The sequence below is a fragment of the Thalia democratica genome, chromosome 3 (assembly GCF_965202585.1).
Source record: "Thalia democratica chromosome 3, ktThaDemo2.hap1.1, whole genome shotgun sequence".
In the NCBI taxonomy this organism is placed as follows: domain Eukaryota; kingdom Metazoa; phylum Chordata; class Thaliacea; order Salpida; family Salpidae; genus Thalia; species Thalia democratica.
In genome coordinates, this window is record NC_139167.1 from 21,027,523 (window position 1) to 21,050,553 (window position 23,031).

The window sequence follows — 23,031 nt, forward strand, 5'->3', positions numbered from 1 at the left end:
TTCTATCATACTCCTTGAATCCTTGAGGTAGTCGGGTTGGAACTGAGCGTGCCCTTATAGAATATCTTGACTAAACAATAAAAAATTTTTTGTTGAACTGCGTGATTAAGATTTTAAAATGTATGAAAATTGTCAATTCAAAATTGAAATTGTTTGAACATATCTGAACAGTATTACCTATATAAAAATTAACCTGTAATTTGAGAGTTTAAAAAAAACTGTAATTTTTAACAAAATTCATTGAAAATCCTAAAATTGCAAACAATTTTCACATTTTTACTAGTAAAATTTTGTTATGACCCACAGATTTATATGAAAAATGTAAATCACCATCAAAAAGTAGAAAAAAAAAGTTGCTTTATAGTCCTTTTTCAATATTTACATACTTAAACTTAATTTCAAACTAAATATAGACCAAAAAACGTGCACTTTAAAAAACCTGAAAGATGTTCACAAAACCTGGAAGATATATTTCTAAAACCATTGGCCACCCTTTATTTAACAAGCTAGTATAACTTGATAAATTCATTTAGATTTCCTTCTATACTAAAAATTTACATACATTGCAAAAAAGAAAAACTTGCAGTATCTAAGTTTATTTAAGCTATGAGTTGAAATATGAACCTACCAAGTATCGATCTCAGTTGTTGAGATAAAAACATAAAACATCATTATTTATTATAGAAAACGTTATTAAACCAGTGATTTGAGACTGTATGTCAAACGGACATAGAGTTAATTTGTTGAACACTGTTAACAATATTGCGTTCTTTCAACGATAACAACCCGACTAACTTATTACAACCCGACGAGTTACGAAAAAGCTTCAAGTAAATTTAAAAGGGCTTGAAAACATTTCGTCAATGCAAAGAAAAAAAATGAAGAATGATTACAAGCAACAATTGTTTGTTTAAGTTTCAAATGTGTATACTAAATTTGATGAAAATTTATGTTTCGTAAACTTCTCATGAACAAGCACTTTGTTAGTTTGATTAAAAATTAAGAAACAAATGATTAAGGCTTGAACACTTAAATATTTGCCTATAAAGATTTAAGTCTGTTGAATCTAGTTAACTTCAAAAAAGTTTTTCTATCTGCCCAGTTAGAAAAAGTACTACAACTCGGTTTTAATATTTTCTTTAAATAAAAGTTGTTCGTTAAGTATAAACTTTTCAAGTAAGATCTAGCTCAAAACAGAGCTTAATTCATCCAAGTTTTTTGAAATGAGTTTTTTGTCAGTTTCTAGGTTCAAAAACCCCATGACGTTAAAATTCCCTGGACAAGACGTTAAAAGGTATCCGTGGTGTGCGACTCGATAACGGAAAGGTTTTTCGTGCACCAGGTCCTAGAACCAAATATTTTGAACGCTTTTTTTGTCGTTCAATAAACAATAAAAATTACTCGTCTTAAAACATTCTTGTGAATGACATTAAATGTTTTTTTACTATATATGTATATGTACATAAATTAAGCTAAGCAAAAAGATTTTAAAATTTAGTAAAACTAAAACAACTTATAATAATATTACATTTTTTGATTTTTAGAAAACAATTTAAGAGATCTCAACTAATAAAGGAGAGTCCTTGACCAAAACTTAGTTTGCATAATAAAGTATTGAGAGAGTCAAATAGATCTTATAATTTTTTTTTTATCAAACTATGACTTTCCTCTAAAAATAATCGAATAAACTAAAGATCGAGAATATCAAAACAGACTGTAAACAAATTTTTATAGTTTGCACCTGTGGCTGACGACGTTGCTTCAGGTGTATACGTATTCCATCTTTTATAAAACATTTTAAAAATAATTCAAAGAAACAAAACTCATATAAAACATATGTGAGAAAGGTTATTTTGTTCTGATAAACTATATTTACTGCTTTTTACTCAGTCCCTAAAGCTGATTAAAGTCTAAAGCATTTTAGAAATAGTTTATGTAGTTTATTTTCATCAATAAATAATACTTTTTGTTAACTTTTAACTTTTTTAATCTTTCATTATGCTTAAGGTAAATGTTTGTTATATTAATTTAATAAAAATTGTCTTCAATAATGTATATGTTTTTTCTTTATTACTTTCAACTTTTTTTTTTCACCAACATTTAAAATACTTCGTTAATAAAAGGGTTTAATTTGCAAAATTGTTTAACACTTAATGCCGCTTAAAATTTATATATAGTCATAAAAGAAGACAGACACTTTATTATACTTATCCTAGAACTATTCATTTTGCTACAATAATCTATTGAACTTTAAGTTTAAAGTAACAAAATACTTTTTTTTTTTCAACATACTTTGTTGATTTTAATTGAAATTTGTTGATAATGAAAACGGTTTCTAAAAAATAATACTTTTGCAGAGTTTATGACAGTGAATCTTACCTTTGTATATTTCAAATTTTAAAGTAAAAAATTATGATGCTATAAAATTTAACTTAATAAGATTTTTTTTATACTTGAAAAGTTTTCTTGTTAAAGAATTTTATTAAATCAAAACTTTAAAAGTTTTACTTAGTTTTCGATGCATTTAGAATTTACTACTATACTGACAAAAAATTATTGATAAGTAAGACTATCTATTTTTAGTTAATTTGAACACAAGTTTGGCTCTTAGTTTAATCCAAACAAGGTTGTATTGAATATAAACTATCAAAATCATAGTTACATCAAAGTAACAAAACTTTTTCTAGCAGCAGCAACAATTTCATCAAAAACAAAAAGTTTTTGAAGCTTATTGCAACAAAGTAATTTTTTTCAAATTTAGTAACAGTTTAATAAGTTACATAAAGTTTTAATCACGTTGTAAAAAAATAACTAAACGTAAGCTTTTTAAATCTAAAATCATTAAAAATGAGTTTTTAAAAAACTTTCTTATACACACTAACTGCTTGTAAAAACGTTTGTTCAACAAAATTAAATACTTCTTTCCAATGTTTTATATAAGAATGAAAAATAAAAGCATCAAGTTAAGGAACGCAGTTTAATCAGCTTGCATTAATTACAAACTGAACTGTACAAAGCTTAATATGCAATGAAAATGTTCTTTATACAAACTGATCAACTAAATTGTTGAAAACAAGATTTGCAGATTGCCACACATCCGGACATGATTGGTGGTTAATCGAAACTGTTCACTTCAAAATATCTAAACACTTCAGAAACGGTACAGACTGCTGACCAAGTTCTCGACATCTCCAAGCACAGGTACCTGTTCCTCAAGTAAAACTCTTTGCTAGCAAATATGAGCTCGGGAGGACGGAACGGATACGCTTGGCTGAACACAACACTGAGACTTTCACAAGTACCTGAAATTGAGAAAAAAGTTAAGTTTCTTACAAAGCGTTTTAGTGTTTAGTTAAAATTACAAGAAACAATGTAGTATTGAGTATTAAAAACTTTTTATAAATATCATACAAAACAAAAAAAGTATAACTTTGTAACTATCATTAACAAAAAACTAGATTAGCTTTTTTTCAAAAAAGAAAAGTATCATTGAAAAAAAATTCAGTTTTAATACCTTCATAATTGCTGCTTGAGCGCCCTCTGAAGGCGACTTTCCACTGCGTAAAATCTTCGCTCACAGAAACAACTTCAACATTTTCGTTTTGCTTTTCAACAAGTTCCAGTTCTTTCTGAAGTCTTTTCAGCAGTAGCGAACTCATTTTGTCTTATTTTGTTTTCTGAATGCGTGCTTGTGAAAATGCTAAACGCTTTTGAAAATATCCAACACATTGCTTTTTGTGACTGATAAGCTTAATCTGTTTACTGTTTTTAATCATATTTCATTTTAAAATTTAGTGGTTTTAGATTAAAACAAAATTTATTAGTTTACTTTATAAATGGTAGGGTATAAAAAGATGTTAAAGCAGTATAGTATAAAATAAATAAAGATATTTAAAACGTTTCAAATCTTAATCTAAACAAATAACTATTTTTACTAGAATTAATTTGAACTTTTGTATACAATTTTGTGCAGTTACAAATTAGCTGAGTATGTGTTAATCTTAGTGCTTAATTAATGAAAAGAAAGCCATTAACTTTAGTTCGTTTTTGTTTAAGTTTTTATTAAGTACTGTTACACTATCTTTGTATATTAAATAACATTTGCATATAAATGAGTTTTTCGTAGCTTACACGTAGATCCCCTACTAAAGTTAGTAAATAAAAACTATCATATCAGGGACAAGACTTCAAATGTATGACTAATAAAATAGAAACTACATTAGATACTAAATAAAAAAAAAATTCAACTGTGATATCTGATTCTGCGAAATTCCCATCCGATCAAATCTGAAAACCGCTTATCGACCAAAGGCAAGGGTTTAGGGTTTTAGAGACTTAAGGGGAAACCCCTTTAGTGACGACCCACGCATCTATAAAAAATGATAAGTTTAATAAAGAAAAATTACAAACTTTAAGCTGACCAATCAAGATTGTAAAATTTTGATAGCTTTGAAAGCTTTACATTTATTGTTGCCAAAAACAAACTTAATAGATTTGAAAAGTAAATATAAAAATGTAGGTTTCTTAAATTTTTTCTAAATGTAATGAATTTTTGCATTACTAAGTCATTTTTGAGTAGAGGTAAATTAGTTGGTAGACAAATACTAAAGCTTTTTATATGTTTGACTAGTAAATAAATGTTTTTTGAGCAGCTTTGAGAAAAAATATATTTTACAACAAACAAACTAATTATTAAATAAAAGTCAAAACTTACTTTCTAATCTAAGAAAGGAGACGTATATTAAGTAATGTCAAACAACACATAAAAATGTTTACTTTTTACATTTAAAGTGTTTTTGGTTATGTAATGAAAAAATCTTTTTAAGTCAGTACTTTTATAAAACTTTACAGCCTTTAACTTTTATACTTTTTAAATTTATGGTAACCCGTGATCATATGTTTAAAATTAACTTTTTTATAGTTAGACCTAATCTTGTAAAAAAAATCATAATAATTAATTATATCATAAGTTCTTTATAAGGTGTTTGTTAAATTAGTAAAAACACAAACAATTTATACAAATTTTCTAACTTAATATTAAAAACTTTTGACAATCGTTTATTTATTACTTAAGTAGCTTTTAAGCTACTTAATCAAGGACAACTCAAGGACAAACAAATGCAGTTTTGAATATACAATATACATAACTTAAAAGAAAATTTTACACAAACTGTGTAACAAAAAGCAACTATGAGTTTGAAAATTTATAAACTATATTTTTAACTAGAATCAAAAAAAACAAGTTTTTACAGATAAAAAAATAATAGTTTAACAGTGTATTCTTTTTATGATCTGTACTTAGCGACGTTGTAAAAGTTTGTTTGGTAGTAAATTTAAATAGTTTTGATACAACAGAATAGAACTATGATACACTGCTATATATAGTACACTTTAAATCAAAAATTTAAATATATTGTTGACTAACTTAAATTTAATAGTGTCTGGTATTTGTCATTAGGGCGTTTAAAACCTTACTATTGCACAACATTTTAATAACGAAGAGAAACTATAAATTAAAACTATATTACAAGTACAGTAACCTCTCGGATCGTGACGTTACGCACTCTCGTTTAGTTACGCATTTCAGAATTCTATAAAATTCAGAAAATAAAAACTTTCATTTTTTTGATATTGCACAAATTAGGTTTAATGTATATTTTTGAATGCTAACACACCTCTCTATATCTTTAGACTTTGTAAATTTATGTTCCTTGACTAATTGATAAACATTTAGTTATACCTCAGTATATCAGAAATTTTGTTAACAATAAGAGATTAATCAAAATTCTAAAATAAACATGACTGCGTTTAATAATAAAAGTATAATAAAATAATGAGAGTTTAAAACACAAAGAAATAATACAGCAGTCTTGCCCTATATATTAATAAACACCATTTTATAATTGTAAAGAAATGCTTAATTATAAATTGAATTTGCTAAGTAGAAAAGAATATAAATGTCACATAAAAATAAAGATAATTTCTACTTATCATTAAAATAGTAAAACTATTTCTAGTCCTATTATTATTTTATAGAAATTCAAATCCTTTTTTGATATATGTATAGTTTTATCTGTTGTTTTCATATTTATAAACTAAGTAAACTAATAGTTAAAAGTGGGAAAGTGCCCAGTCTGCTTTTAACTAGAAGCAATATTAAAAAACAGCCATTATAGTGAGTATATTTGGTACCTCTCGTTTCTTTACGATCTCTCATATCTTTACGCACTTTTTCTGTGGACACAATGTGCGTAAATAAGCGAGAGGTTACTGTAGTTATAGTTTTATTTAACATCAGGAAAAAAATAGGTACGAAATTTAGTTAGTTTTGATTTAAATAGAAAGCAAATCTAGTATAATATTATACACCTAAAACAATACTTTTTATACATGTTTTTGACTAACTTGTTTTTAGTAATGTTTCATAAATAAAATAACCAAAAAAATTACTTACAACATTAATAAAAACCATAGTATTGAGTTTATAAACCATTTACTTTAAAAACTACAATTTTATTAAACTAAAACTTTATGATTTAGTGTTGCAATCAATCTATTTATAAGTACTAGTTTTTTACTGTGCTGTGCATTTAATAAGTTTGTTTAGTAAAAGTTTTATGAAAAAAAAAAACTGTTAAAACGCCAATTGGATAAGAATTTAACAAGTTTTAATCCTATAAAAATTGAAAATACCAAAACTAATTAAAAAGCTTTAAAAAAATATATAGTTAGTAATAAAATGTTAACAGAACAGTGTTAATCTTGTGTTATTTTTATTTATTTATTCTATTACCTATAAACTGTATATAAAACTTAAAAATTCTACACGTTTATAAGTAAGCAAGTTTAATCAGAGTTTTTAAATATAAGAATACAATAAATAAACATTTTAGTTTTCAGAACACTTTCGTTGTTACAGAAATATGACATGTTAGTTGTAGTACTTTAAAAAAAAACTAGAATTCAAACAGAAAAAACTTATAAAAAATAATTAAGTCTTAGTTAGTTTAGTTGCTTCGATTGCCAATAAGAGACATTAAAAATTTATTTATATTATATTAATAAATAAATTTGTATAAAAATAAATATTTATTAAAATGTCTAAATTGTAATACATTTAAGTACAACTTCATCTAACTATTTTACAAGTCTTATAAACTCAATACGCGTGTAACAAATATAATCTACAAGTTATAAACCATAAGTTAATTTTAATTTTATTTTAACACTTGTAACTAATGTAGTTTCGTACAAGTTTATCATGCGTCTAGTATTGAGTGGTAATGTGCCTAAAAGTATAGTTTTTCAAATTTAAAGTTGCTAAGTTAAAAAATAATGTTCAACTGATTTGTTCGATATACGAGCGAGGAACTTGTAGTCGAATAGCAACTATGTTATATACCAGGGGTCGGAAAACTTCGGTCTGCTGACCCGTCAATTTAATATTTCATGCTACGGGTTATAAGTAGTACGTTATATAACTAAATGAAAACAATTTCGATTTCAATAAACTTGTAGTTTTACTCAAACTTTACTTTCATCAGTAGATTCGTAATTCTATAAGTTTAGACTTTGTATGAAAACATTGAATTTTATGATGCAACGATTTATATTTTAAATATTTTATGTCGTAAGTAAATAAAGAAACTACTTGTTCTGTTTTAAATCTGATTAATTGTCTGTGTACTTTAAACCAGTAGTAAAAAAAAATAATATTCCAGCTCACAAAATTTGATGCAAAATAAAACGTGCAGTAATTATTCCAAACCTTAAGTAAGTTCAGCTAGTGTATAATTTAAATAAATTCCACAGTTAAAAGTCTTAACCAGTTCAGAAAATTCATTATATTCATATCTAACTTTTTCATCTAACGCAAGTTTTTATATGATTTTTACATACAACAATATTTCAAAAAGTAGTTTATTAAAGATATAAAACACATATAGAGCTCTAAAATCATGAAATGTTAAAAGTTTGTAAGTAAAACTGATTTCATCAGTAGTGTTTGAAAAAATGATAAAATTTTAATAAAAGTTTATGATTCAACATCAAGAAAACACAACACGCAAGCTTATTTTGAATAACCGTAGAAGTTGAAGTCTTTGAGAGTTTTAGAATTATTAAATCACTTTTATTATATTTTATTTTTATTGATATTTATTTGTTCAAGACATTCTATATATATATATATATATAGTAAACAGTGGTCGCAGCAAAGAAGTAGATAAAAAGAAAAAGAGTTTATAAGAAAAAACATATCTTAATATGGATTAAGTTTGTTTTTTTGAATAATATTATGCCTTAAACAAAGACTGTGACGTCAGATATGTTTTTGATTTTTTTTTTGATGACGCCATTGTTGTTTTTTGGAAATAAAAAGAACAAAGTAAATAATACTTAGGTTGACTTAAATCAACTTGTATATACGTCACGTGAAATTTTTCACTATGAAGTTATAATTTTTGTGACGTCACGTCATATTTTTCACTATGACGTCATAACAGCGGTTTATCATTCAGATTTCCTGGACCTCTTCTTGGTCCTGATGCGGAACTTCTGCGGCCTTCTGTGCTTCCTCGCCTTGGTTTCGGACTTGGGCGAGGACTTGGTGATCTTATGGCTGATGTAGCAGCACTGGGTGTAGTTCTTCGTGCACTTTCTCGTGATAGATCCGTAGCTGAAGTTGCGATAAAGTTTTTGTGTAAGTCGTAAGAAGAGCTATTGTTCAAGAAAAAAAACGGAATAATTTACTTAAGTCAGTAAAAAGATTTTATTTTAACACTATGTATAAGTATTCTTAATTTAATTAAATGTTTATTTAGTTTGAAGAGTCTAATTGTTTAGACTCTATTTGATTTTTTATTATAGATACTGACGAGATCTTTGACCGAAACTTAGTCTATTAATTAAAGTCTTGAGAGAATAAAATTATTAAATCTTCTCTACATCTTTGTATATTGTTTTCAAAAATTCCAAACATTTAGTAAACTTTTGTTTAAGTTGTAAAGCTATAGTTCAAAAGGAAATAACATGCAATAGAGTTTACTTAGGTCAGTAAAAGGATTTTATTTTAAAACTATATTTTAAATTTTTTAATTTAATTAAATGTTTATTTAATTTGAAGAGCCGTATTGCAGGTTAAGACAACTATTTAACACGGAAAACATGTTTTAAAAATATCTTTGCTTAATAAACAACCAACTCAAAGTATTACTAAGCATTTGTACATATGGCAGTACAAAATACTAAAAATGTTCATAACATAAAATAATATCAAGAAATAACAATTTGTACTTATGGCAGTATAAGGTTATTAACATAAAGCATATTAAGAGCTAAAAATTTTTACTTATGGCAGTATGAAATATTACAAACGTTATTAACATAAATAATATTAAGAACTAACAACTTATACTTATGCCAGTATATAGAATTAAAAACGTTATTAACATAAAATCGTATTAAGAACTAAAAATTTGTATTTACGGCAATATAAGGTTATATACATAAAATAATATTAAGAACTAACAATTTATATTTACGGCAGTAAAAGGTTATTAACATAAAATAATATTAAGAACTAACAATTTATATTTACGGCAGTAAAAGGTTATTAACATAAAATAATATTAAGAACTAACAATTTATATTTACGGCAGTATATGCTTGCCAGATTAGCGCACTTCTGTCTTGTGGGTTTCGAACCTTTAGATTGAGATTGGTACTTGAATGCTGAATAACAAACCTCGCTGATGAAGTTGTTCTTTTTTTGCCTCCTGTCTATTTTTCTACAAAAAAGAATATTGACTCAAATGCTCTGTTTTAACTTTTATAAAAGATAATAAATATGTTTTTTGTAGGCTTTCTGTAAATGACTATTCTGGAAATTTAATATTAATTTTGAATAAATTATAAATTGGTTGTTGAAATTGTAGAAAAGTTGTAGAAATTGATAAAGTATTAAAATAGAAAAAAGTTTTATTTGCTGGAAAAAGTTAGGATTTCAGTTGTTTTGTTTTACAACTTAGTGGATTATAAAAGACTATAAAGTTATAAGTAAAACATATAAATTATCAATATAATAAATACAAGATAAACTTCCTAGAAAAATTTAGTAAAAAGACTTTGGTTAAGACCTTTTAATTTAAACTTTTAATGCAGTAAAAAAAACCAAAAATTAAAAGTATGTATAAAGAAAAATAAAATATTCCTAAATTATTTTTTACGTTCCTGTTTTTATTTGTTTATTAAAAAATGATGTGTTCTAAAAAGCTTTTTAAATAAAATTTGAACGATAACAAAACAAATGTTTACAAACTTGTTTTTCTGCTTGCCCAGTTTACCGACTTGCTTGGCGCAAACCGTCTTCAGTAGGGCCCTGTTGACTCGTGACGTCATGTTCTTGTTGCTAAGCAACGCGTCATCGATGTAACCCACCATGTTTGATTCGTCAACCACTGCTATGCTGTTGAAATTTTGAAAATTTTATAAAAAAATTTCTTACCAACTTAAACAGTTACCTTTAGTCTCGTCTACTTAACTAGTTTCAAATTTTTTTACCGATAGTATAATTGAAAAGAAAGTGTAAGATATACTGGTTTCAGACTCCTCAGGTTTTGTTATATAAACTCTTATATTGACAACCTTGCAAATATTTAAATAAAAAAAGTTTAAGAAAAACTAACGTCTGGTTAAAAAAAAAAGATAAAAAAAAGCTTTAGCGCTAAACAAAAAAGCTCATCAATAATATTTTTTCTTACCTGACATATACGCAACCGCAAGATGGGGCAATCCACTCGACACTCGCCAACGTCTTGTTAACCGTGCTTTCAGCTTCAATGGCCTGGTTCAAACACTGCGGGATGGGTCGAGCGTGGTTGTTAGGGCGGTCCTGCGTAGCAACGAACTTCTTGCGGGACCCCTTGGATTTTCCCGTCCAGTCGTTGACTATGCCCCCGGTGGGGTTTTCACACTCTAAGGGCTCTGTAAAAAAGTAAGGTTTCGTTATTCTTTTTTTTTATAATAAGTTCCGAGGATGGCCACAAAAACATCAAAAAACTGAAATTAAATGCTTTGCTTGTTTTTGCTTGTAAGCATCTCTACTTAATAAAAAAAAACGGAAATATTGATTTGAAAATTACACATGATTAGCATTCTATAAGAATTTGAACATGTTTTGAAAAAAAAAAGTTGTTGTGTTTAGTAAGTTGTAAAATATGTTTGGATAACATTAAAAGTAAATAGTTGGTACTAATTACGTTTTAATAAACGGAAAGTTGGATTTATTGTTAGTTTGATTTAGGTGATTTTGATTTACTTGAAAAAATGTATTACGCAAATACCAAACAATCAAAAAATTTTGACTTTTGTTTATAACACTTTCGACTTTAGATGAATATTAAAATTATGGTAATGAAACATCTAATAAAAATTACAAGTACATATTAGGTTTGTTAGAAAAGAAATTATTTTTTATCATTTATTTTAACCGCATGTTGTGCTAAAGAGCAAACTTGTTTGAGCCTAAGAGTAAACTCATATTTTGTTTTTGGATGAAGATTTTTACAAATTTGAGTTAAACTTTTTTAGTGCAACTATTGTTTAGTTATTGTTTTGATTTTTTAGTTTGAATTTGCTTATCAACTTTGTTTATTGAATTTGAAACTAAAAAAAAGACTTATGTGCTTGGTAATTTGCATTGAAAACTGTGAACCTAAAGTTGTTAGGTATTAAAAAAAAGGTACATACTCAATTTTTTGTACAACTAAATAAATTTGTTCTTAAACTGTTCGTAAGTTAAACTTAACAGTTTCACAATGAAAATTTAAACTTAACAGACAAAAGTAAAGTTGAAATAGTTTTAGTGAGTACTTTATCACCATGAAATAAGTTTTCTAACGCTAACCAGACAAAGTATTATTTCACAAGTTTAACGTTCTAAATGTGTTTATTGCGCACTAACATAAAACACATTATCGCAACGGATTACCATTTAAAGCCCGTCTGCGAAAATCAGATTTTTTTTTTATCACAATTTATCTGTGAGTTAAGACAGCTGATGATTTATGTCTATTGTTGTCAAGATTTGTTTAGTCTGAGCTTTTTATAAGTCTGAGATAAAACACATTTGGTATAAAATATGCGCAAATAAGTACATAAGTACCTAGTTAAGGGTTTACACAGTTTTTTGGTTTGAAAATAAACATTTTATAATGGCTAGGTATTAAAGATTAGCGTGCGTTATTTCTAGTGATAATTCTTTTGTTGTTTACTAAAACGTTCTCAAATAAGTATCTGGTGTTTAATGTTATCTTTACCAGACATCTTTCACGTTTTGTCTGAAAGCAAACAGGTTTTTTAGGGGGGCATTGCTGAAAAGATTAACTTGTTTGGTCTGCTTTTGTTGTTTTTGAGATTTTTTGATAGCAAGCAAGATAAACAAAATACGTTAAAATGTCACTAGTTTATAAAGCCGATAACAGTTTTTTGTGATTTTCGTTTTGAATATTTTTATGAGGATTAGTTTGTTTAGTCTGCTTTAGATCTGATAAAAAGTGTAACGCAAAAATTATCTGACATTTTTTATCTTGGCCAGACGCTTTTTGTGTTTTTGTCTGAAAACAAATGTCCGCTTTAATACCAAAAGAATTAAAAGATTTTATGGCGTTTATTTAGCTTAGCTGGTTTTTCATGTTACTCGGAGTAATTATTTTACTGTATCGGTGATAAAAAACTGATAAAGATTTTTTGTTTTTGTCTGACAGCGCTTTTTTACAGCTGAAGAATTAATAAAAACTAAGATAAATGTTAAGATAAATTTTGCTCACGAAATAAACACTCGACAAAATTTTATCAGACTTTTGATAAGAATTTTTCTTTTTTGCCTCCAAAGTACAAAGTCCATTTTTGTACTAAATTTTTTTAAGAAGATTATGATACATTTAAAGCTGTATTTTTTAAAATAAAAACAAAAATAGTATTTTAAAATCTTCGTCATTTTAAATTGTTAAAAGTAATGGTATTTTAATACTCATTGAAATGTTAATGTTTCAATAGTCTCGATAATTACATTAAGACACTAAAGCTTGTTAAAACGTCTTCTTGAATAGTCATTAGTTTTTTTATAAAAAGTTATTTTTAAATTAAATGTTGTGACAACATACAAGTTAAGCAAATTAAAATATAATGTTGGTTTTACTAAATGTTGTGAAAATATTATTGATAAAGAAGTTGTAGTTATCAAAACACCAACAACTTTAAAAGTACTACAACTATTCTAGTAACTACTAGTAAAATACGGCTGTTATGTTATTTTGGTTACATGACAATTCAAATTCGGACAACTCTAATTCCGACAATTCAAATTCTTAAAAAATATTTAAAAGACTATATCTCAATAAATGATTTGAATTTGAAAAAAAAAACATATGTAGATCCTATTATTATCTACAAGCAACTTTTTTCTTTTTTTCTAAATCTTAAATATTTTTCAATTTTTTTTTAATTACTAAAAATAACTATGTTTTTTATCTTATTTAAACCATATTTCAAATTATGTTTAATTTTTATCGAAAAGAAAAAAAAAAATGACTTGTAGATATTAATATGACCTACATATGTATTTTTTATTTTTGAAAAATATACATTACTTTTTAATTTGTGGCCGGTTGAACTTTTTTTCAAGAATTTGAATTGTCCGAATTTTAATAGTCGTGCACCCTGTTATTTTACACTTAGAAAATATTCATTTTGACAACTCACTTTTTTGTTTGTTGTTTTTCGGTGTAACATATGGGGCAGGGAATACAGTCACCAGAAAAGCTCTAAATTTCTTTCCCTTCTTGTTTGCTTTAAGTGAAACTGTAGAGAAATATTTACTTTAAAAATTTTATATTAAAAAAAAAGTTTAAGAATCTTATTTAGGTCTAAGAAGCCTTGTTAAACTAAGTAATTTCTATGTTTTTGGCGTTTTAAACTTTTAAACTAATTAAGAACAAAGTTTAGGAGTTATTTACAAGCAATTGGGTGTAGCTTATGAACAAAATTTTTTTTCCTTTAAAAGTGAATCTATAAAAAAAAGCTAATAAATTATTATTATGCTCTTAGCGCTGATTCCAGCTTTTAAGTTTTTTTTATAGACTTATTGTATATGTATTTGAAAATATTGTAAATACATTCAAAACTTAAGCAAGCTCTTTAAATCTTTTTAAAACTCAGTAGTAAACAAATACAACTTTTGCGTTTATCCAAGCACAAACAAATTGAATAATATTTTTTGTTAAATATTTAACACTTTTAAAAGCTTTAACTTTTTCAGCTTATTTCAGATTAAGCGCTGAGTTTTGCTTAAATTGTACTTTAGTTTGAATTTACATTTTGTGAATACTTTATAAGTTAACAAAAAAAAACTTTTATATATTTAAACATTTTTTCTAGTAGACTGTAAAAATGTAACTGCTTAGAGTACAAATAATGCTTAAACTACCAACAAAAAGACCTTCAATTTTTGTTTTTAAAACTACCAATCTCTGAACAAATAATAGTTAGTATTCTTCATAACAAAACTTAAAGAACAACAAACTTATATATATTTTACCGGGTTCAATTCACTTTATCAATTTACCAAGTGAAATTTTAAACATGCTAACTATAACTAACTGTTAAATAAATGAACAAACAAACTTTTATACTTATTTCCGGGTTCGAAGCCCTTCCTCAATTTACCAAGTGATATTTTGAACATACTACTATAACTAACAATCAAACAATCTTTTATACTTGTTTCCAGGTTCGAATCCCTTCCTCAATTTACCAAGTGATATTTTGAACATACTACTATAACTAACAATCAAACAAACAAACTTTTATACTTGTTTCCAGGTTCGAATCCCTTCCTCAATTTACCAAGTGATATTTTGAACATACTACTATAACTAACAATCAAACAAACAAACTTTTATACTTATTTCCAGGTTCGAAACCCTTTCTCAATTTACCAAGTGATATTTTGAACATACTACTATAACTAACAATCAAACAAACAAACTTTTATACTTGTTTCCAGGTTCGAATCCCTTCCTCAATTTACCAAGTGATATTTTGAACATACTACTATAACTAACAATCAAACAAACAAACTTTTATACTTGTTTCCAGGTTCGAATCCCTTCCTCAATTTACCAAGTGATATTTTGAACATACTACTATAACTAACAATCAAACAAACAAACTTTTATACTTGTTTCCAGGTTCGAATCCCTTCCTCAATTTACCAAGTGATATTTTGAACATACTACTATAACTAACAATCAAACAAACAAACTTTTATACTTATTTCCAGGTTCGAAACCCTTTCTCAATTTACCAAGTGATATTTTGAACATAGTTTTCTTCTTGTTCAGTTTGTTGCTACCTCTGCTCATACCTTCAAACTCCAAGATCTCCTTTGGATCAGGACATTCTTTCTCTTCTTCTAAAGTTAAATTTTTATTATAAATAACAAACTTAAATAACTGTTTTAAGTCGTACTTCAAACGAATTCGAAAAAGCTTTTAGTATACTTCGTAATAAAAATAAATTTAAGGAAAGAAATACACAAATAAAATTTTAAGTAAGTTGTCAGGTTGAAAAAACTTAGATTAAACTTATATTACATACTTACTTAATTCGTTTATTATTAAACCAAGGCTCGTTAACAAGTTGACAGATAAACTTAAGCACAGTGATAGTAAAAAAAAAAAAAATTTTATTTTATAAAAGCAATGAATAAGTAGATACTTAAATAATAAAATTTAGTTAGTTTGTGGTACTTTTTAATTTTTTAACACTTGCATTGTGAAGAAAATATAGCTAAAAGTTTTAAAGGTCTATAATTAAGTATTTAAAACTTAAAACGTTATCAAACTCGGTGTTCTAGTACCTAAATAACGTAGACGTACATACATAGGTTTCATAATAAGCAAAATAACAAGCTAACAAATATATTCAAAGTACAGTTATACCAACCATAATGATTTGAACTCGCAATATACTGAGAATCTTTCGAGGTTTCAGTATCACAAACAATATAATAAATAGTTATCGATTAAAGACTTAACGACTTACCATCCTGATTTGAACTCGCAATATATTGAGAATCATCATCTTTTCAGGTTCAAGTATCAATAAAAAATAAAATGAATAAATATCAATTAAACTTTTTAACTACTTACCGTCCTGATTTACTTTATTTAAAATATATTACATCGTATATATTTAACATATATTTAAATCATCATTTACTTACCATCCTGATTGCTTGATGCAATAACTTGAGAATCGTCCTTCCCGGGTTCAAGTATCGGGTTGACCAGCTCCTTGGCGCAATCGCACTCCCTGCACCCACTCAGGGGATTCACCACGAGCCCGCCAACCCCGCACCCCAGCTCCTCAGCGCTGCACTGGAGGGGTTCACATTCCACTGGTGGTGGGGTGGCGACCTGTTGAAGGGGAATTTTTCGTTTATATAAAAACTAAGGTTGTATTAATATGTGTTAAAATGTATTGCGACCTGGGTTTAAGTAAGTTAAATGATTATACTTTATGCACTAAAAATGTTGTAACCTATTGGAGCATTTTTTTGCTATAATTGTACTAGTATTTTACTAAAAGCCAATACTTTTGAAAAAATAAAAAAATGCTTAATGCAGATGAAGTGCATTTTATCAAACTTAAGCGTGTAAGTTGTATTTTGTTTCTATTAAATATTACATCTATGCATATTACATTTATGCATATTACATTTATGTTGATTTAATACACTGTGAGGCTCACAAAATATGGTTTTACTTATCAACTAGGACTTACTTAATCTGATGTACATGTAGTTATATTTAAGCCTTTATAATTATACAAAGGTTTACAAATATAAAAAAGAGATAAATGCATTTTAAAAAAGAGATAACAAAATTTAAACTGTGTTCTTTAAATCTGAATAACTGCTTTTAAAAACATTTTATTTATTATAAACTATGACAACAACTGCATAGCAACCTGTTGCGAAGTGGTGACGTCATCTTCATCTTCGTTGTCAGGTGACGCGATGATGGGGAGCTGATCTTTCGTGGGGGATTTTATTTGGGAATTGGACAACTTCAATCTTATTGTGCGGGCTGATTCTGTGAGGTGGTGAGAAAAATAATGTTTTTTGGTTGTTGACTTTCTACTAAAAGTGCTGTAAAACGAAAATGTAGAAATTAAAGGGTATTTTAAATATAAAGACAATTCATACTTCCAAACGACGCTCAAAATAAAATTCTACAGTAAGCATTAGGTTTAAAAATTGGTATGGTGTTTAGATAGTAATTAGATAATAAACACATAGTTGTTAGTTTACTAATTAAGCAAAAGTAGTTTACACCCATCATCATTGATATTGCAAATAATTGTTTTAAATATTGAATAATAACGAACAAATAATAAACAAATAAATTTAAGTACCTTCATCCTCACATTCACACAGAGTGCAACCATCAGCAGTTTGTTTCAACCTGGATCCTGAACACTGAAGCAGTTCAACTGTACACCCGTGCAGTTGACATGGCCTGTCTTGGTTGAGTGTACTGTCTGTAAAAATAAGAAGTAAAATAAGTAAGTGTTTAAAATAAGTTTTAATATTTCTTTTTATAATAACTATAGTGTCAATTGAATAGTCGTATAATTGACATGGTCTGTCTTGGTTTATTGTGCTGTCTGTATGAAGTACATTGTTAAGCTAAAATGTATCCTAAGCTGTTTCAAAAGCAATAAATTTCGCTAAATAAACTTTTATTACAATACTTTTGAAAGCCTAGCATTATTTGTAAATAAGGTGGAAAATATAAACGTTTAAACGAGTGCTTTTTATGGCGCATTCATTATTTACACTAAATGTAGAAATAATTTATTGAACGAGTATAACAGAACATCTCAAACTAATTTTCGTACTTAATATAAAACTCTAAAACGCTCAAAAACCTCTATATAAGTTTAATCATTTAATTTATGTTTAAACAAAAAGTTTAAAAATTATCAACAAACTTTCGCATCTGCACAGTAGGCATCCCAACTCATTCCTGAAAAGTCTCTGGCAACCCAGTCTCTCAGGAGTGCAGGGATGGAAAGGACAGTTAACAGGAGGTTTCTTTTCACCGCTGTCTGGCGCTGTTGACGGTAGTGTTGAAGCTGTGTTGAGAATATTTTAAATTTAAATAGTAACAATGATTGTTTCATAATACGATAAATTAGTAAATATATTAATTCAAAACATTTTTATATGTAAATTTAATTAACTGTAATTTATTTTCATTTTTTGTTTTGGATTTTGCAGCATTTATAAATGTTTTATTCTTGCTTTTACTTTACTAGGACTAATTATGAAAAAAATTAAGTTAAGAACTGTTTTTTTATATATTTAGTAAGTGAAAGAATTTTCTAAAGATAATTTAAAAATAAAGGTTTTAATTTCAGCACAAAGGTTTTTGGTAAAAAGTGCGAACTCAGAACAAAAACTACTGTACTTTTAATTGCTTTAAAACACAAACTTGGATAACTTTTAAAACTTTTGTATGTTTTTTATTATTAATTATGCAAGTGATTTAACATCACGAGCTGTTAATGCTGTGAGAAAAATTACTGATAGAACAAGTTTTCTTTCATTAAAAATTAGGTATGTATTGACAAATAATTTCTGAAGTTTTTGACTTCAAATACTTATTTATTAGCTACTTAAAACGTAAATTGCTGTTTTAATTCTGCTTATATTCATGTGTGCAGCCAATTTTTTGAATATTTTGAGTGCCGTTTCATAAATTTTATTATTCTTAAAACTACTGTATGTTTATTACATTAAGTTTAATATTTGAGTTTATGTAAGATATTTCAGTAATAAACTCTTCTTTAGTTAGTTAGTACTAATAACTAACATACAAAATTTCTTAGATGTCTGACAAAACAGCATTTTTGGAAAAAAACAAGTTTTATAACAGAAAAAAGTAAAAAGTTTTCAAAAAAAGGCGTTTGTATATGTTTACAATGTACTTTGGACTTTCAGACAAAAATTACAACTTATCGACTGAGCTTTATCATTTTTGATTAGTGTTTGTCTTAAAGTTATCTAAATAAAGTCTATCATTAAAAGCTTTAAATGTTAAAAGTTTTACAAAAATAATGGATGTTTTTATTTAACTCGACCTATTAAAAGTAATAAACTAAAACAGAATTGATGAGATATTTTAATGGATTATATTAAAATTTTTTAAAGTGTTTTAGAAGGGTGATAAAACTTGTACAAATGTGTTAATAAGCTTATCTTTCGTTCGCACAACGGTTAAATTCACAATAAAGTAAGTATACAAGTAAAACTTGAGTTTTAACTCGACATTCTGTAATGCTTGTCGAGAACTAAATTTTTATTTAAACTTCAGTTGTTCGAACTTTGTCTTACAATTTTGTTTTAAAGAGCATTTAGTTTTGACTTTAAAGTTATATAAGGTTAATTTAAATAAAGTTTTTTTAGTTTTTTGTACTTTGTGCTAAAACTTTGATTTTGTGAGTAGCTAATTAAAGCTTTAAAGGTATACAATTTAAATAAAAAGAAGAAAATAACCAGAACAAAACTTAAATACCTTAACCTACTATTTAGATACCCAAGTTATCTTTTACTTAACTTAGATTTTAATTAATTCAAAAATAAAACCGTGTTGATAATTAAAATCGTTTATTTATATCTGTGCTAACCTACAAGTTTAGCACAGATATAAAGTGTTAAAAATCAAACTTCATAGAATAGTAATTCAACCTTAAACATCTAAAGCAACAATTAAATATGTAGATTTGTGATAAAATGCAATAAGTTTCAAATCAACTTTAATAAAAACTGCTATGCATTCAAAAAATGTAAACGTTTTGGTATTGCAATAATAAATGAAATATCACATATTTACTAAAAAACAACAATAACGCAGTAAAAACTCCTTTGGTTTTAAAATAATTCCTGAGTCAGTATATTTAATAACTTTGAACTGCTTAGTATTTAACTAAAAAATACTATTATTAAACTCATGGACTAAATTAATGAATAATGATTATAATTTAACAGTTAAAAAAAAAACTTTATTTTTGGAAACTTTAGTTTTATCGTTTAATTGTTTTTTAATGTTTTTGTTTTAATCATGTAATTGCTTTAACGTACCATTAATACTCTAAAAAATATAGAACATAATAAAAAAAAAAAAATAGTTAACTTGTAATTATGTGATAAAACTTATATAATTATCTAAGAAAACTTGTTTTTGCTTTGACAAGCGTAAAAAAAGTTCATTTCTAACAGTTTAAATTTTGTTGCTTGAGGAATTATAAGAGATCTTTAAAGGTATTTATACGATAATGATGTTTTTAAAGAAGATAAAAATACTGCTTAATGATATAATTATCACCCATAAAAAACGTTAAAAATATTAAAACTAGTTATTGAAATAGTTAATATGTAATCAAACCATAAAAGTTAAAAATAATAGCATTAATGTGCAAGATTGGTTGCTTCAGCCATTAAAGTCAAAAAAAAACTAAGAAAGCAATGATAAACAAGTAATATAACTTACAATAAAAGTAAAAGCGCTGCAAACAAAGATTGTAAACTTAATGTTGTAAATTTCGCTTATTTTGTAAAATTTGTTAAGTCAGGATAAAAAAAACACAGGTTTTGTAAAAATTTGTGTAGAGTTTCAAATTTTAGTTTTTATTTACTTCAGAGTTTGTTTTAATTTTCAAAATTAGTTAACTTGTTTGATTTAAGCGAGACAAGAATATAACTTGTAGAGACTTTTTGTTTAAATTTAGTCTTTATTACGTTTAACCAATGCATTCATTTTTGGTTTTTATTTTTAATAACTTGCTACTAAAACTAATTTTTATTACCCATTAAACAACATTTTGTTTGGTCGTTAAAATTTAATATCTTAAATAAAATAACTGATTGATAGAAAATTCATGTTCACTGGACTTATTTTAAATTATATTTCAGCTTAGAAGAAAAGTAAATAAAACCCTTTGCTAATTTAAAAGCCTTACATTGTGTGACTTTTATGCCAGTTAAGAACATTTTTCTAAAGGCGTGTTTTAAAAATTAATAAAATCATTATGGTATAAAACTAACAAAAATCAAACACGAGATTTGCACGTCTCTACAATTTACAAAACCTAAATTGCCTTACAACTTCAGATAATTGATTTTTTGACAACGATAAAGTTTTAAGTGGTGAAAAGTGAGCTTTTACTTTCTTAACGGTTGCTATGACAACAACTGAAAATGACGCGATTTTGAGATGAAAGCTGCAAAAAAATGATTGCAGCAACTTTTCTGCAAACTCCTAATTGCAGCACGCTGTCAAATGTTGCAGCTTGAAAGTAAAAAAGCTTGAAATGTCAGAAATAAAGAAAATTTTCTTAATGTGAGCACAGCTGCGTCTTATTTGCACTGGTAACTGTTCTGGATTATCATAATTTCGTTAATGCTGCGAAAAGGCTTTTCTTTTATTTACTTGTAATATTTTTGTGTGGGAAGAATTATATTTTTTCCAGTAAATTGAATTAGTTCACCAGCTGCATTTAATTATTTCACTTGTTTTATTTTACAAACCACTAATGTTCTTCAAATTTTATCTTTATTTAGTAACTTAACCAACTTGTTTTTTTCTTAAGAGTCTAAAGTACAAAAAAGGTTAAAAATTATTTATTGGTTTTATCAAAAAATTTCAGTGTTCTGATAAATGTATAACATTTTAAGTTGGTTCTATTAACATTTATCCTTTAAATTAAACTTTTTTATGTTTTGTAAAATTCGAACTGTTATATTGTTTTGTGATTTAACTTGGAAACTTATATCTCTAGTAGTGCTTTAGCCATAACTTAGTATATTTAAAGTATGTATATTATTCCAATAAAAGCATCTAGAAAATTAGTCATTAATTGTAATTCGAATGGAAAATTCAACTTATTTTTTGAAACTTAAAGTAAAGTTCAAAAGACAACATTGCAAGCTTTTATGATAGATATTTTTTTGCTAAACTCAAGCAATTAAAAAAGTTAAAAAGCCACTTTTTGACTGGTATGGTATAAAAAAACTTACTTTAACTGTTTTATTATTATTTGTAAAGGTCATTTTATCCCGTTGAAGCCAGGCAATAAAGAACAATGAAAATATATGCTAAAAAAATTGTATAAGTTAATTTAACTTTTACCTTAATCAAAACTTTCAATTACTTTAACTGCTAATCTAAACTAGTTTAATTTTTTTGATTAAACTCACTGAAAAACTATTTTAAACACCAAGTAAAGCTTTGATCGAGTAAAAATTAAAATATCATGCAAGTTTTATAAGTCAAAATCAAAATAAAAACTAACTTTGTCCGATGCTGCAAAAGACAGTCATCAAGATGAAGATCTTGATCTTCGAACGTGACACTGCAGCATCCATTATAAGCAGCTGTTTATCAGTAACTCAATCTGTAAACAATAAATCCTGCTAGTTCTGAGAAAAAAAGCGCTGCAAAACTTCAACCTGATTAATTAGGTTTTCATGTGAAAGTAAACATTTGTTGGTGTTTAGTTTCAACTTTTCTCAGAAAATGTCAAAAGATTCTTTTAAAATACCCGTTGTTTATTTATTTGATGCTTACTTTTGGTTTGCAGCTTTGTTTGTATTTGATTTCAGATTATTTGAAAACGAAAAAAAAAGTTTTTTGTTCAAATTCTCAAAAAAAATACCTATGATTCTTGTAAAAAGGTATGGATTTAGGGCACGTTACAAATTGCTGTTTACAGTAAATACAAGTTTTGTTTGATATTTGATTAGGTTTACAAGAAAGTTTACTTTTGAATTAAACTATAAGTATTAAATAAACAAACTGTTCACTTTCACAGATTAAGAAAGTAAATAAGTTTTTTTTAATGCTTCAAAACTTGTTAAAACTGCAGTATACACATAACACGTTTTAAAATTGAAAACTATTAAAA

The 23,031-nt window shown here is 26.4% G+C and overlaps 2 protein-coding genes across 3 annotated transcripts; both read right to left on the bottom strand.

Annotated features, from left to right (window-relative positions):
• Positions 1-3,114: 3,114 nt before the first annotated feature.
• Positions 3,115-3,659, bottom strand: LOC145832109 (ubiquitin-conjugating enzyme E2 D1-like). The gene is made up of 2 exons (XM_082939466.1): positions 3,515-3,659; positions 3,115-3,302 (listed from the first exon to the last, which is right to left on the bottom strand). Exons 1-2 carry the CDS (start codon positions 3,657-3,659, stop codon positions 3,115-3,117), a joined length of 333 nt encoding a protein of 110 aa, XP_082795592.1.
• Positions 3,660-7,965: 4,306 nt separating this feature from the next.
• Positions 7,966-22,521, bottom strand: LOC145831551 (uncharacterized). 2 transcript variants are annotated; one of them, XM_082938841.1, is made up of 11 exons: positions 22,420-22,521; positions 18,058-18,201; positions 17,479-17,604; positions 17,032-17,156; positions 16,286-16,478; positions 15,323-15,469; positions 13,762-13,860; positions 10,761-10,983; positions 10,319-10,465; positions 9,642-9,788; positions 7,966-8,677 (listed from the first exon to the last, which is right to left on the bottom strand). In XM_082938841.1, the coding sequence occupies exons 1-11, from the start codon at positions 22,490-22,492 to the stop codon at positions 8,512-8,514; spliced, it is 1,590 nt and encodes a 529-aa protein (XP_082794967.1). In that variant the 5' UTR covers positions 22,493-22,521; the 3' UTR covers positions 7,966-8,511. The 2 variants fall into 2 exon arrangements, with proteins under 2 accessions (XP_082794967.1, XP_082794966.1); XM_082938840.1 differs by having other exon boundaries at positions 7,969-8,677; positions 15,323-15,472.
• Between the last annotated feature and the right edge of the window lie 510 nt (positions 22,522-23,031).

Bases quoted from the DNA above. Each gene is read 5' to 3' on its own strand.
- LOC145832109 (XM_082939466.1), bottom strand. From the start codon at position 3,659: ATGAGTTCGCTACTGCTGAAAAGACTTCAGAAAGAACTGGAACTTGTT. The intron at 3,303-3,514 runs GTATTAAAACTG...TCTCAATTTCAG, and splicing joins CTCAAGCAGCAATTATGAAG to GTACTTGTGAAAGTCTCAGT.
- LOC145831551 (XM_082938840.1), bottom strand. From the start codon at position 22,492: ATGGATGCTGCAGTGTCACGTTCGAAGATCAAGATCTTCATCTTGATG. The intron at 15,473-16,285 runs GTAAGTAAATGA...ATTTAACTTTAG, and splicing joins TGCATCAAGCAATCAGGATG to AAGAAGAGAAAGAATGTCCT. The intron at 10,466-10,760 runs GTAAGAAAAAAT...AAATTTCAACAG, and splicing joins TGCGGTTGCGTATATGTCAG to CATAGCAGTGGTTGACGAAT.